Source organism: Dysidea avara, chromosome 1, assembly GCF_963678975.1.
Source record: "Dysidea avara chromosome 1, odDysAvar1.4, whole genome shotgun sequence".
Classification (NCBI taxonomy): Eukaryota; Metazoa; Porifera; class Demospongiae; order Dictyoceratida; family Dysideidae; genus Dysidea; species Dysidea avara.
The window spans coordinates 34679072-34693694 of NC_089272.1; the positions used below are offsets into that span (position 1 = coordinate 34679072).

Consider the following 14623-nt stretch of genomic DNA (forward strand, 5'->3'; position numbering starts at 1 on the left):
ATTGTGAAACAAAAATTCAATTATTTATGGACTTTTTACTTTCATAAATATTTCTTGCTGTAAAATTACAGTAGGCTTACGCAAACATGTGGGGTTCTTGCAGATACAGTCACATTTTGTGTGAAATATATGTACAAACATGCCATATTAAAATGAAATGAAATTTGATGATTTAAAAATAGTGTGATGTTGCTATACTGCATGGTAGCTCCATTACACATGGTTAAAAGCCCTATTACCTATGTTCAGCTAACGCAGTCCATGTAAAACCTCACTTAACCACGTGTGGATATGCATGGTACCACGCAATTGCATGGCATCTACTCACCTGATTCACTGTAGCTGGCACAGAAATATCTGTTGATCCTGTTATCTCAACCATCACAAAAGGAGTGGCATCTATTCCCATTGTGCAGCTTGAATAGTCTATGTAACCCCATTCACCATCAAAATGACACATTCTGGTGATGTAGACACCAGAACAAAAGCTTTCATGAAAACTTGAACAACTCTTGTATGCCAATTGTGCAATCACATTTCTATTCCACAAAGTTCCACCAATATACTCTTCTTGACAAGCTACGAATGTGGACACATGAATTGTATTATAATAATTATGAAATTTTGAACAGACTGCTTATGCATGCATATCAGTATACAACTGTAGCATCATCTAAATAGTGAAATATGGATAAGAGTACATACACATGGTGGCATTACTGTTTAGGCATGAACAAGTCACCCCCATGAACTTTTTTTTTTTTTACAAAATTTACTACTAACTGACTGCCTGATGCCTTCAGCCAAGCATACATGTAACTAGACAATGGATAAAGCTATGGATTTGATTTCTTCACTGTTCAACATTACTTCGTCCCAAGACATGCCCTTTTGCCAATTACAGTGCATACAATTAATGCACATCATGGACTTACTATTGTCCTCCTTTGTGTCCCAGTTCTTTTTGCTGACAACACAAGATGTCAATTCACAATAATGTGATACGGCTTCACTGTGGCTGTGTTGACTAGTTATTATACTAAATGTCTATATTTTCCATAGCACGTAGATCGATTGCAGAAACACTTTTCGTACTGTACTTTGTTTGTAACACCGCATAATGGACTGATGGAACATAGCTGAAATGAAGCATGCCGGCCACTTCATTTTCCGATTGTTTGGGCACACGTTCAGATGCGAAATTAATTTGATGACATGCATGGAGCCATTTTTTCTTTTGATGCAGTATGTGTGGGTTCAGTAGTCGTAACTTGTTTTAAAAAGGAGTAAACAAGTAGAAGGAAAATTATGAATATTAAACTGGATTACAGATCAAAGGAAAAAAGTAGTGAAACAAGGGAATAGCTAAAAATAGTGAAACAAGAGAGGTTGTCTATACCTGCAGACATACTAATGGACATTTAATCCCTAATTCAGCCATAGTTAGACTGAAGTATAGGGATTAAATTGCCATTAGTATATCTGCCGGTATGGACAACCTCTCTTGCTTGACTGCTTTTTAGCTATTCCATTGTTTCACTACTATTTTCCTTTGATCCCTAATCCAACTTAAAATTCCTTCTAACTGTGTACAATGTAATTAGTCAGAAATGCATTTGTTTATTGTTGTAGCAAGCAATACAATTTCAACAGAGTACAAGGTGATGCTGTGCTACAGTACTTCTAAAACCAGGTACTAGCAATCCCTTGAATTAATCAATTCTTAACTTAACCACACAACATGCCATAGCTTTGTCTCGCCTTGTTTTATAACAATACATGCAGTACATTGAAATTAAATGTATTTAGTAATTCACCAGTTATGTTGCTATGCATTGGTAAGTAAGCATAACTCGAGCAAACCACTTTAAACCACCAATTACACACAGAAGTATCGTCTTAACTGTTTTAGCTATAGTTTGTCTATCATGTTTTCATACGTAAATTCTCTCCACAAAGCCTCATATATGGCTGATCTTAATTTTCTTTTGCGTACAAAGGGGATACATCCTTTTTTAAATTTAGAAGATACGCCACTATACTTGGTAACTTACAAGGCTTGTTACATTGTTTTTCAGTTGTTATATGCCTGTTACAGTACATAGACTAGCTCTTACTGAACTGTTTCAGTTAATGGCCACACCCCTTCAAATAGTCAGAAAGTTAAGCTTTAATACAGTATGTCTTTATTCATTGAATGAAGATTTTATTTTCTGTAGCTCAAAGCCTGTTTGCTCACATGGGTGTTGGACAGACATGCATACACCTAGGCATGCACACAGATATACAGTTTTTGCCAAACAATTTCAGGAAACTAGGAATACGTCCACAGTTGACCAAAGGCCAGCTGTGGGTACATGCCTGGTTTAAAAATGAATATATGTCTGTCTGGCTAAGATAAAATAGAGTTAAACTGGAGTAACACAAGCTATAATTATTTTAGAGGCACGTATTACACATGAAGATGCTGGGGTATGGCAGTTTCTGTGTTTTCGCAGTAAAGAAAAGTAAAATGAGTGTTTTGCCACTATAAGCATTTGCAATTTTGACTGACAAACGTATTGTGGTGTACTGAATTTACAAAAACTTGCAGTAGCCCATCAAGTACTGTAATATCAAGGCTCTTCCAAAATGAGGGAACCCTTTGAACTCCTGGGTCTGTCTCTGTTGAATACAGTAAGCACAATAACATTATATTCATAACAAACTTATGACCTGATTTTATTACAGTTGTAACTATCTATTTAATATAGTCATTTTAACTGATGTACTCGCCAGGCAAATTGTATAGAATAGTTAATAATTCAGTACATATAAATGTATTACTACAGTACATAAATTCACTCACTTTGTTGGCAACAAACAAAATTATTCCATGAGAATAAAATGCTTGTTACTAACATCCATGTCAGACTTCTAAACCACAGCATAGTTACCTGTTACATAATATGTAATCAGTACACATTAATGCAAGTGTAAGTAATTTTACTTATATACGTATGACATACATAACAGTGTGCAAAATAACTTTTCATACATGCCCTGACATACTGTCAGGACATTGTGAAAGTTGAGTGGACATCAAGCTATTTGACCAGACATTTTATCTTGTTGTTTCTCCTTTCCTGTATTTCTACCAAGTTACAGTAGACGTTTGCTTCTGGGACCACCCATGTACTGTAGAGCCGATTACTACTCAACCACTCACAGTGATACTACAGTATTTTAAAGGGTAACTACTTGTCACATAAAAGAGCTTCTATGGAATCGATTCTATTACAAAGAAATGAGTCATAAGGACTTCTGTCAAGGCCTTCTACATAGCTATATGTGGTCAAACTTTGCTTATGCTACCACTGTTTTGTACTGGCTTTATCCCTAATATAGTGTATGAACATAAGAGATGCACTGATGCCTTGCTCATTCTAGCTTAAAATATGAACTGGTTGTACAGTCAAGTGATCATGAATATACGTATACCACAAATAAAAGTACTACTGGCAATCAGGTTATAAAGGGTAGGTAAAAACAGTGGACCCGGGGACTGAGGACCTGGTTACCCGACTCTTCTTGGAATTTTATACACTTCACAATATTCTATACTTGTACTGGGTATCTCTGCAGGTAGTCTTGCATGGCCAATCCACTTTCTCCCTGTCACAGTGTCTCACACGATGTTTAAACCAATCAGATATCATAAGCACCTCTGAAAAAGTGTCTGAAGCTGATTGCATTTATAGGCCACTAACCTACTGGCTACTGCACAATGAGCATACTAGCCTATTATGTCAACTCGCTACTAAAATTTAGAAATATTGTGGAAATGCACCACGATGTATGAAGTCTGTTTGAATGTTGAGCTGAAACTTGCTTAGCTAGTAATTGCTATTTCCTGTGAATATTTGTTTGCACAACTTTAGTAGCAAGTCAAAATAATAGATTAGTATGCTCATAATATGCAGCAGGCAAGTGGCCTACAGCTAGTGGCCTACAGCTAGTGGTCAGATGGTTTTTTTCAGAGGCGCTCTAATTGGTGTAAACATCGTGTGAGACACTGTGACAGGGGAAAAAGTGGATTTGTCATGCAAAACTACTTGCAAAGGTACCTAGTATAAGTTTAGAATATTGTGAAGGGTATAAAATTCCAAGAAGAGTCGGGTCCCCGGGTTCCCTGGTCCCAGGTCATTGGTCCACGGGTCCACTGTTTTAACCTACCCGGTTATATATATATATATATTTTACTACTACAGTACAGGTTACTGAGACAAGTAGGCTGGTATAGCATAGTAAACTTCAACCTCAGAGTACATACCTTTGTGGTCACCACAGACCAAAAACAAATAACTTAATTACATGTCAATACCACCATGCCTGGCCTCCCTCCTAGCCCAATATAAACTCTGCTCTGAAAGACTGTGGAATGTTTTGTAGGTGTAGATGGTTACAGCTACTAGGTGCCTACTCAGTCAGGTGCTAGTCAGACTGTTTGAGAAAGTGAATTTATATACTTTGAAAACAGTTCAACTTTAAGAGGATTACTGAAGAGCAGCTTACTCACTTCAAGCATTCATATTCAAGATTCATTATTGTCTTAATTACAACAGCAGTTGCAGCATGATATATACGTATATGTGACCGGATTTGCAAAAAGGTACCTTTTTCACATACAAAATTTGACCCATTTTTGAACTTTACAACTTCATAACTTTTTAATCATACCATACCATTGCCTGGACTTTTCCATCAGTGTAGCTACAGTATCTGGCTACATTATGATGCAAAGAGCAACTTAATCAGTATAACAAGTCAACATCTATGACATTTTGTTTGCTAGCATGTAAATGTGTGGAAAGGTACCTTTTTGCAAATCCGGTCACATATTACTGTATACTACAGTAGGTTAATACTTGAATCCATAATATACAGTGTACAAAGTTACAGGTTTGTTACAATAACTCAGTAGATATCAAGGCTAAGTAAGAAGCCAAGACACAAAAACTAATGCATACAGGCCCTAGAGATATGTACTGTAACTGCCATAAAATCAAACCCGCAGTGTAACCCACTGTTGGATTATGATTGTCTGGAGTAGTTAGTCAGTTAGTTACAATTTATAAAAAATTTAATTATATATTACATATTTTTTGAGTTTTTAGAAGCTCATTAGAAGTCATTTTGCTTTGAAAGCATGTTAGGGATTGTTTGTATCTCGTGAAAGTACAATTTGAGATAAATGCAAACGTATGGTAGAAAACATTTTGATCTCTATACCAATTACCCGGAATTTTCACAGTATGTATATTTCATGATATGTACTTCGTCAGGATTTTCATGTTTTAAAATTTCATGGATGTCACTTTAAATTATCACACATCACTGTTGTATTCAAATTCATCTACTGGCTTCCCAACTTCTAGCTCAATTGAAAGATTTTTGTTCTCAACTAAGGATTTGGATTGATTTTTACATTCTAGACCGACGATCTGGATTGACCAAGGACTTGGATTGATTTTAACTTCAGTGATAAACCAATTGCAAAGGGCATCTGAACCGAGAAGTACATGTAGTGACATAATGTCCATGATCCCTGTAGGAAATGATGACCGAGGCAGTAAACTCAAGAGGTGACTAAATTAAGCAAGAATTGCACATGGAGAAAGCCAAATATCATTGTATATGTCATATATATGTACAGCACTAGCATCAAGACTAAATATTGCAGTCATTCCTTTGGTGTGCACATGTAACACTTGTTGCAGTCATTCCTTTGGTGTGCACATGTAACACTGGTGGCTCATGTACAGCCTTCACACTGTATGTGCCAGACCATATTATACATTTTCACACAATAAAATTTCATTGTAGCTTTACTAACTGTTAAAACCATTAAAGTACTTACTGCGAAAAATTACAGGTATGCAGTAAAAGATAAAAAGAGCTATAATTATATGATTTACTAACAAAAATACATACTTCAATCAAACAGCAGCTGACATTGCTCTATTCTTAGATTTTAAATTACGAAGAATGATTGCAATATTTCCAACTTATACATGTCTCTGAGTATATACACTGTTATTCTTCACAACTTCAATTGGTGGCCAACCTAAGTATAGGTTAGGAACCCAAACCAAGGTTCTTAAATCAGGAAGAGTCAAGGCAATGGTTCCTATCTGACTTGGATAATGGGATTGTTTATATGGGTAGTCATTGTGGGATTGGATAAGTCGTTTTAAAATTATCATACAATGTTAAAACGCAATAATTGTGGAAGACTGAACATGTTTTTGTCAAAGAGCTAGAAAAATTGAAGTTTGCACTGAAATTTATCACTGTTTTCTTAGCAAAGTTAGAAGTAAACTGAGAGCAGTTCTATAGCAAATTATGTAGTGAAGTGTCAACAAGGAAGTCACGAGTTGCTGGTTACCATGATGTCACAGTAGTGTGAAGAACAGGTAGATACAACTGTTACAGTTTGTAGATGAGATATAACGAAGGCAAACAGTTGTCACAAGTTGTTGCTAGCTTCTGTACGGTGCCACAGCATTAAAGACCAGGCATGGTTTTGATTACAGACCACACCCACATTACACATAACAACCATTCTACAAGGAAGCTTACCCATCTAGGTCTTTTGTAAACTTTGCTAATAATTTAATAGAAGATAAAATAGGCTTAAAATGCTAACTAAAACACATGTGCTCTAAACAGAATTTTCTGTGATATTTTTAGATTTGTCTGTTTATCATAACAAACGTAGCTACCATGTTGGACTTTACATGTACCTCCCATAATTGAATTCTTTTAGGCATGCTTATAAAAGGAATGCAGTAGTTAAACTTGTATTGGCTTAGGTGACTGGTCACCCACTGTGGGCTGTATACTTGGAAGAGCATAGCAATTTAATGATTGAAAGTGAGACTTGCAATGCTTGAAATCTTTCTGCTAGTAAGTCTCTAACCAGTTTTATTAGCAGGTCTCTGACCACTTCAAGGACAGGTTTCTTTGTGGTTTTAAAAAGCGTTATTATCTTCTATATAAAGATCAAAGTATGCATATCATGTATACCATTATCTAATGAAAAATATAACCTTCATCTTGAGGCATTGTATATAAACCACAAACACTATAATTTTTTGACTGGATTTTAGAAAAACGATCCAAATCGCACATTAGAAGTTTCAAGATAAACGGTTTTAAAGAATTCAAGCCAGCATAACTCTCCAAGGATAGCAACCACGCATATGAAATTTACACAAATGATGCATCAATCTATTACCTTTCAGGCCACTTCCAGTACTTGTAGCTGCTTGTAGAGTTTCCCGCCAAATAAGATAGAAAATGTGAGTAGTTGGACGAGCGAAGTAGTATCACGAGTGCTCACAAAGGGGTGGAGGGTGGGGGTGATGGGGTGGGCAAGGTCAAATTGGAGGCACGCCACGATTGGAGTCCAAACACAAGCTTACAGGGCTGTACTGGCTCCTTAGTGGCTGATATGTAGCAAAATCCACAGAAAAACATTGCTATCAGGCTGTCCACCAGTAAACCACTGGTTCTTGCTAAGCCAGGTCCTTCACAAGGCCTAAAACTGCCACTCGAGCTCTACACACCACCGAGAAAAGACATCTGTTGAAACCAGCCTCAAGTAGTTTGAGTGTTACTGAGTGTCAAAACTACTAATACAATAGTGTAGCTATCCACTGGAGGTGTTAGTTTGATTTTGTCTGATGTGTGATTTGGATCGGTTTTGTAAAATCTGGTCACATTTGATATTCTAAAACTTTCTAAATCAACCTTTCAAGTGAACCCATGATTTACTGTTTTCACTATTACCCATCTGTTATTGACAAAGAGGCAAGTGGGTTTGGTGTGGCTAACCATTATATCAATGATCTTATATCCCATAATTACATGTGACCTAAATGTGACTTGCATGTGACTAGCATGTCACATGATTCAAATATTTCAATGAATGTTGTAATAAACATAATATTCCCTGTGTACTCTGCATGTACACACAAGGTAAAAAGAGCAGTGTAGTATGAAACTTCATTTTTATAATAGTGTATTATTTGGCGTACCATTACACATACATGTTACACCAATAACATAACCCAAATGAAAAGCACTTAAGTGTACTTCACAGAACCTTTTAAAGTAACCACAGCTGATACACTACTAAATACTATAGCTTCAAAAGGAAAAGGTAGCAATTTAGACTTCAAATGTAATTAGCATAAGTTGCCAATTATCGTCAGGTACCAATTATTGGCACTTGTAAACTATAGAGGCTACAGGGTATATAGTGGAGGCTACCAAGTTTCACAATGAGTTCCACAATGGGTTGTTATATCCCTAAAACATTTCTTAAATACATTTCATTTGGTGATTATTGTTGTTAAAGCACTATACAAGCCATTCTGGTTAAGCATGGAATTTAATAATTTTGCATTGGAAACCAGTATGCTCTTATGTCTAACCTGAATATCTCTTAAACAGCTGGCCTCATCTTCATAAAACTTCTGTGAAATGGAGTTATCCAAGGACTACACCTCCCATAAAAAAATTCACCAAAAAAACAACAAGCCATCATGGAATTACACCCAAAATTGCACATTGTGCCAAAAATTGGTCAATCATGGAAGTACAGTTGCCGATAATAGGTACTCCATGCCGATAATTGGCACATGATAGGTGCTACGATTTTCCTCATAACAAGATGTTTATTCATGTGAGATAATTAAAATTTCGTGCACTAAGAGACAAAGGACTGCTCTGTTTAATGGTTCCAACCAGAAGTTCATATGCTATTGAATTAAGGAATTACAATTGCGTGACAAAATGGTGCCGATAATTGGTGACTTAAGCTAAATGTACTTTTTACCTATCAGAGTACCTCTGTTATCTGGAAATCCAAAGTAAAGAATCTAATGTGGTTTTCAGTTGACTTATCATATAGTAAAATTTAAAGTGGGAAAGAGTTTAAAGTTGGCCTGTACATATTTGGAGCCTGTTGACTTAACTAATAGCTAATGATAACTGTAATTTAATTACAAGAGTCGCATTTATTATGCAATGATACACGGATCCGGTGCTGGGGCTTGAACCCAGGCCTCCATACTCATAGTCCATGCTCGTAACCACTATACCACCGGTGCTGTAGCTACCCATGTACCTTAGTTACTACCTTAAAAAAGTCCAACTGAAGTGACTTCTATATACAACAGGAGTGAAGAAGAAACCAGAGCTAAACCTGACCCTAACCCTAACAACTACTTTTCACGTGCCCTGCAAGACCGGAGGCAAACTACTGGTCATGTGCCCTAAAGTCGAATACTCGGGGCATACTATAGACGCTTTCCCTATTAAAAGTCGAATGCTCGGGGCATATTGGGACGCGTACCAACCCTAGCTCACCTCAACTGGTGTGTTTGATAGTCCGGTTAAAGGATGGACGTGTGCTAGAATAATAGCCGTTCACGTTCATAAGTGGTGCCGGCACTACAGTGTAGACTCATTAATCCACTTCCTAAAAATGCTAGCTTTTTTAATTAAATTCTATCCCACTAGGGACCTGTGAGAAGGCTATGTTTTGACAACACAGTATATAGCAAGCTAGTAATACAGTTTAGCGGAATATTTCTTTAACATTGAGAGCAACAATATTGACTCTTTTTCAGTGGAACTGCAAACATTGTATGGAACTCAATAACTGTAATCTTTGTAACCACGTAGCTAAATTCATTTTATGATTGCTTTTCTTTTCCTGAGCATATCAGCTGTGCTGTCTGCTCAGTAACAATAGTAACAATAATAACAATAACAACTCTCAAAATTAAGAAAAGGAAAGGCAGGTTATATAGTGCTGGCACCGGTTACACTGTTTTTCTGGCTATTTTGCCGGTAGTAGAGGGTATAATTATACTTAGAATGTTACGTGCATTAAAAAAAAGCCAAGTTATATAGTGCCGGCAGTCACGTGCATTAAAAAAAACTTAGACAAAAAACCTAAGAAAGCGAAAAAAAAAAAGTTGTCTCAGCAAGAACCCAGGCATCCGTACTCATAAGCAATGTTCGTAACGATTATACCACCGGTGCTGCAGCTATGACTCACCTCGTTTTAGTTTCTACCTTATAAACATCCGACTGAAGTGAGGTGACTTCTACATATAACAAGAAACCAAAGCTGAACCCTAGCCTACCCCTAACGCTAAGGAACTACTTTTCGCGTCCCCTAAAGTTGAATGCTCGGGGCAACCTACTAGACGCGTGCCCTAAAATTGAATGCTCGGGGAAACCTACTAGACGCGTGCCCTGAAGTCGAATGCTCGGGGCATATTGGACGCGTACCAACCCTAGCTCGCCTAGACATGCACAACTGGTTTGTTTGATAGTCCAGCAACTGATGGACTTGTGCCGGTAAAATAGCTGTTCACGTTCGTAACCGGTGCCGGCACTATAATTATCCACTTTGTTAATTTTACAGTAGTACAAGTACAACAAAAAGTAGCCAAAAATTCTTGGTCCCCTAACTGTCCGTTGTAGCTATAGAGGTTCCACTGCATGTCACAGTACAATCTAAGATACTTAGCTAGCTATAAGTTAGTACCTCCTTACCACAGTCTTTTAATGATTGCTATGTGCTTCACAAGGCAACAGATTTACAGCAACAGTCAAGTTCGCTGAGCCGGAGCCTCACTATAATACGCCCTAAATTCAAATGTACAACTAGACGTCTACCCTCGTAGCCATACACCGAAAATATCACTATTGTGGTTTTTCGAAGAAATATCCTTTAGTTAGTCTCAGGTCTGTGTCGCGCTATGTCGCTACACTAATGGGCTAAACTAAAAGGGAAAAAAAAAAGAGTGAACAGAGCAGACTATTTGAGGTGCTTGACGTGAGTTAACCAAATTAATCACGTGCATATGCATGCGGGTCTGCTTTAATTATAGGAACCTGCAAGAAGGCCGATTGCAAGGCGCTAGCTGCTGCTTCTCGGAAAGTATCGAGCCAACCTTGATTGCTGGACCAAAAGCAGTAGCTAACTTATTTCAACACTCAGATATAATGGCAAGTTTAGACTTCTTTAGCTAGCTACAAGTGTGCTTTAGTTAATCGGTCATTTCAAATGATATAGTAGCTAGCTAGCTGCTTGTTTCAGAACAGAATAAAAATGAAGGTCTATTATACCATTGTCGACACACGAGTTAGGGCCGCCGGCAAAGAAATTCTGATTTTATGCAAACCTGTTAGCTACTAGTATAAGTTAACCAACTGCAGAAGACAGCCATACAGTTGCACTGTGTAAAAGCCAGTGTGCTGGTCATAGATGCTAGATCACTCATATCAAAACATGCTATTGGGATTTGTAAAGTCAGAATTGCAAAAATGGCAAAATCAAATTTACAGCCAGTAATCATTTTATCAGCAATATTGTACATTACCAGTGTTCTTTGTTTGTTTTCTGCCCTTAGATCATGAAATGGACTGATTAAACACTGATTTTTTCAAAGATTTCAGGATGGATGGATCACTTTTTCAGTTTCTCCAATACAAACTCCATACATTTTACATCATTTTGTATATTCAATAATTGCAAGCACTAGACACGATCAAATACCATAAAACTTAATATCATTCAACTCCTTATGAATTGCTCTATCCGATTCCGGCCGAACAAAATTCGTAATCACTATGGTAACGGCGTGATTCCGCTATTTAATTAGAACGCGAAATTCGTGATTTGCTCTCCAATGGATTTTGTATTGCGTAAGTTGCTATTTACCATCGTTTGTTGTAAATTTGCAAGCTGTAAACACTTTAGCCTCGAATAAATTTTGTTACCATCGAATAGAGGAGTGTTATGCGTATATAATGGCGGCCGAACAATTTTGATACCGCCTTCAGAACCAGAGTTATGATGAATAATGTAACTTAAAACTAACTTACCTCCATAGGCTGCTGTACATTGATTTTACGCATAATAATATTTTACGAAAAATTGTAATGTATGGGTTAATTTGACATGAGTTTTGATATGTGGTTGTGACACTGAGATATGTCCAATACAATGGCTAAGTATCAGTTTTAATGACTCTGCATACATGTAATTATAAACTGTCTACTACTTGCATGTAGCTAATTACACTGTATATACAATTATTACGATTAGAGTCTGAACTACATTCATTATCTACAGTATATAGTAAGTATACTTTTATGTGTCTTTTAGAACTACTGGATGTATGTTCCACAAAATAGTACATTAGAAACATAAGCAGATGGAGGCTCACAGTGAATTTACACACATAATGTGCAGCCGGTTACATATAGTAACTAGATCTTCGAGTGTTTAGCGTGCAGTTTTTACAAGACTGTGTGCTCTAAACTCATGAATTAAGTGTGTATGAATTTTGTAGCTATATATTAATGGGTACGTACAGTATGTACTATACATGTATACTGAAAGCAATGCATGTGTTACCTGATGTAGCTACATTCTCTATATGAAATTGTAAAAAAAGGTATAATTATAAATTGGTTGGACATTGTATGAAATAAACTACAGAATGTAGCTGTGCTTTAGCTGCATAAAAGTTCTCTGATTAACTACTAAAAAGTAGTAATGTACTAATCACCCTATAGCTAATATATTGTAATTGGATAATCTTATTAAATGACTCTCAAAAGTAGCCATTTTGTGTATTTAGTTACACCTTGACCTATCCAACAGAGTGATTACATATATAGACTTGAATGGCTTTATGCATGTAACCACATATCTTGTTATTCTAAACATATATTGCATGTGTAAATACATTGTAGCTACCCAAAACGAGGTTATTAAACCACATTCAAACACTAAAGGTTATTTTCATAAATAAATATACACCACCTTAAAAGATATCAACTACAGGTGGCTATTGATGGTGAAAGCAGTGTACATGACACAATAGTAACCAATAATTCAAATGGATTATTAAAAGCTTGTAGGCTTTAGCAGATATTATTTTGTGTATCATATGAGCACATCATGGCTAAGCCAAAACATTTCTGTTTTGAAAGGTTTTGTGTGTTTATGTACACTGTCATTGATTAACAGTTGTAGTTGTAATACATTGTCCTCTTATTTTGGTAAATTATTATCTGAAAAGCTGCTTGTTGACCACAGTAAAATATGGGTCAGGTCAAACTGACAGAGGGGAGTCTAAAAGATGAGTTTACATTTTGGTCACTTCTTACAGTCACTCGATTGCTAGGAGATGGTATTTCCTTATACTCCAAGGGAGTAATCATGAGTTGTTGTCTTGTGGTTGCCTTGTCTGCCCACCAGACCAAATCAGAATAACATACTGTATACAGTAAATAGAATAACAAAATCCCCACCTGCCAGCAAGATATCTTGATTATTAAACTGAGAAGTTTTGATAACTAGATAATTAAGTGTGGTTGGGATGAAACTGGTTTCTATCCCATATACCTTGTGGGGGGCTAAGGCACAGCAATAACAGTGGCATCCTGCTTCCAGTTTGGTTCTATCCAAAAAGAGTTCATGTTTGGTTGTGACATACAGAATAGCTGATAACAGCATGTTGCTGAGTTAGGCAACAGGTTGCAGGTAATGCTACACTGAATGTTGACTATGTGTATGTAGGCAGAGGTAGTCTTGTATGGTTAGATAACTTACACCTACACATAAAGAAAGTGGTCTGGCTAAACTGGTTTAAGATGAGCATGTTAGCTTTGCGCAGCTGTGTATCAGCTACCAATAGCAAGACAGCTAAACATTAGCAACTTTAATAATTTTTGACTTGTGTGCTCATGACTTGTGTTAGGATGCAAGCTACTTGCCAGTGTGCTAGACTATAATTATGTATTGTTTAATGTGGTCAGTAAATGATAGAATCTGTAGCTGTTTGATATTGTTTGCTTGTCAACCATTGTCCAATTTATTTATTTATTTTTTTATTAAGGCTTTACAGCACAAGTGCTGAAGTTCTGTAGGATACCTGGTCCTACAGCCTGTTTAAAGTTGTTACAGGAAGTATGTTTGAAAAGGTGGAGAAAGGAGAATAAAATCCACGACTGGACCTAGGCAGCATCAATGATGGTGGTTGTTTTGGTAGATGTGCAAGGTTCCATGGTTCTCCTAGTATTATGATTATGCAATAGGACTAGTGATATGATCAGCCACAAATTGTGGCTCTCATGGCCGATTAAATTTCTGGGGGTTCTGAAGCCACATGGGTTTCTAAGGCCATCCTAACAATCCTAATTAATTATCACATTCTAAGCTATTCTTGGGAAGAGCTACTCTTGGAATAAGGAAAACTGTACTCAAATCTGCCACACAAGACTCCCTTCAATGTTTGTACATTTCCTCCCCTGGTAGAATCCCATACAGTTTCTGCCACACAGTTAGCAGTGGCGGATCCAGAGGGGGGGGGATCACGTGTTCCCCTCCTCCCTTTCAAAAAAGTGCATACAAGATCGAGATACTCTAATAGAGGAGTCACTCTAATAAAGCAGACACAGTGTTCATGAGGCAGTGTAGCTTAACTATGAAGTTATGAATAAGAATCTGAATAAGGATCTTTATATACTTAATAGTATATGCATT

The 14623-nt window shown here is 36.8% G+C and overlaps 1 protein-coding gene and 1 long non-coding RNA gene across 4 annotated transcripts in view; one reads left to right on the plus strand and one right to left on the minus strand.

Annotated features, from left to right (window-relative positions):
- The window catches only part of LOC136263035 (adhesion G protein-coupled receptor L4-like), a 71236-nt gene extending 60452 nt beyond the window's left edge, over positions 1-10784 (minus strand). The window contains exons 1-3 of one of the 2 annotated variants that reach the window (XM_066057487.1): positions 10618-10784; positions 2849-2936; positions 329-579 (exon numbers count right to left, since the gene is read on the minus strand). In XM_066057487.1, coding sequence (XP_065913559.1) covers positions 329-579; positions 2849-2930 — 333 coding nt within the window. In that variant the 5' untranslated portion in view covers positions 2931-2936; positions 10618-10784. Of the gene's footprint in view, positions 1-328; positions 580-2848; positions 2937-10609 lie in introns of both variants that reach the window. The other variant, XM_066057495.1, reaches the window with a different exon arrangement.
- LOC136263117 (uncharacterized) overlaps positions 1-11645 on the plus strand; it is a 206026-nt gene extending 194381 nt beyond the window's left edge. For both annotated transcript variants that reach the window (XR_010704463.1, XR_010704464.1), the window contains exon 2: positions 11478-11645. This is a non-coding gene — a long non-coding RNA (uncharacterized lncRNA). The remainder of the gene's footprint in view (positions 1-11477) is intronic.
- Positions 11646-14623: the final 2978 nt, after the last annotated feature.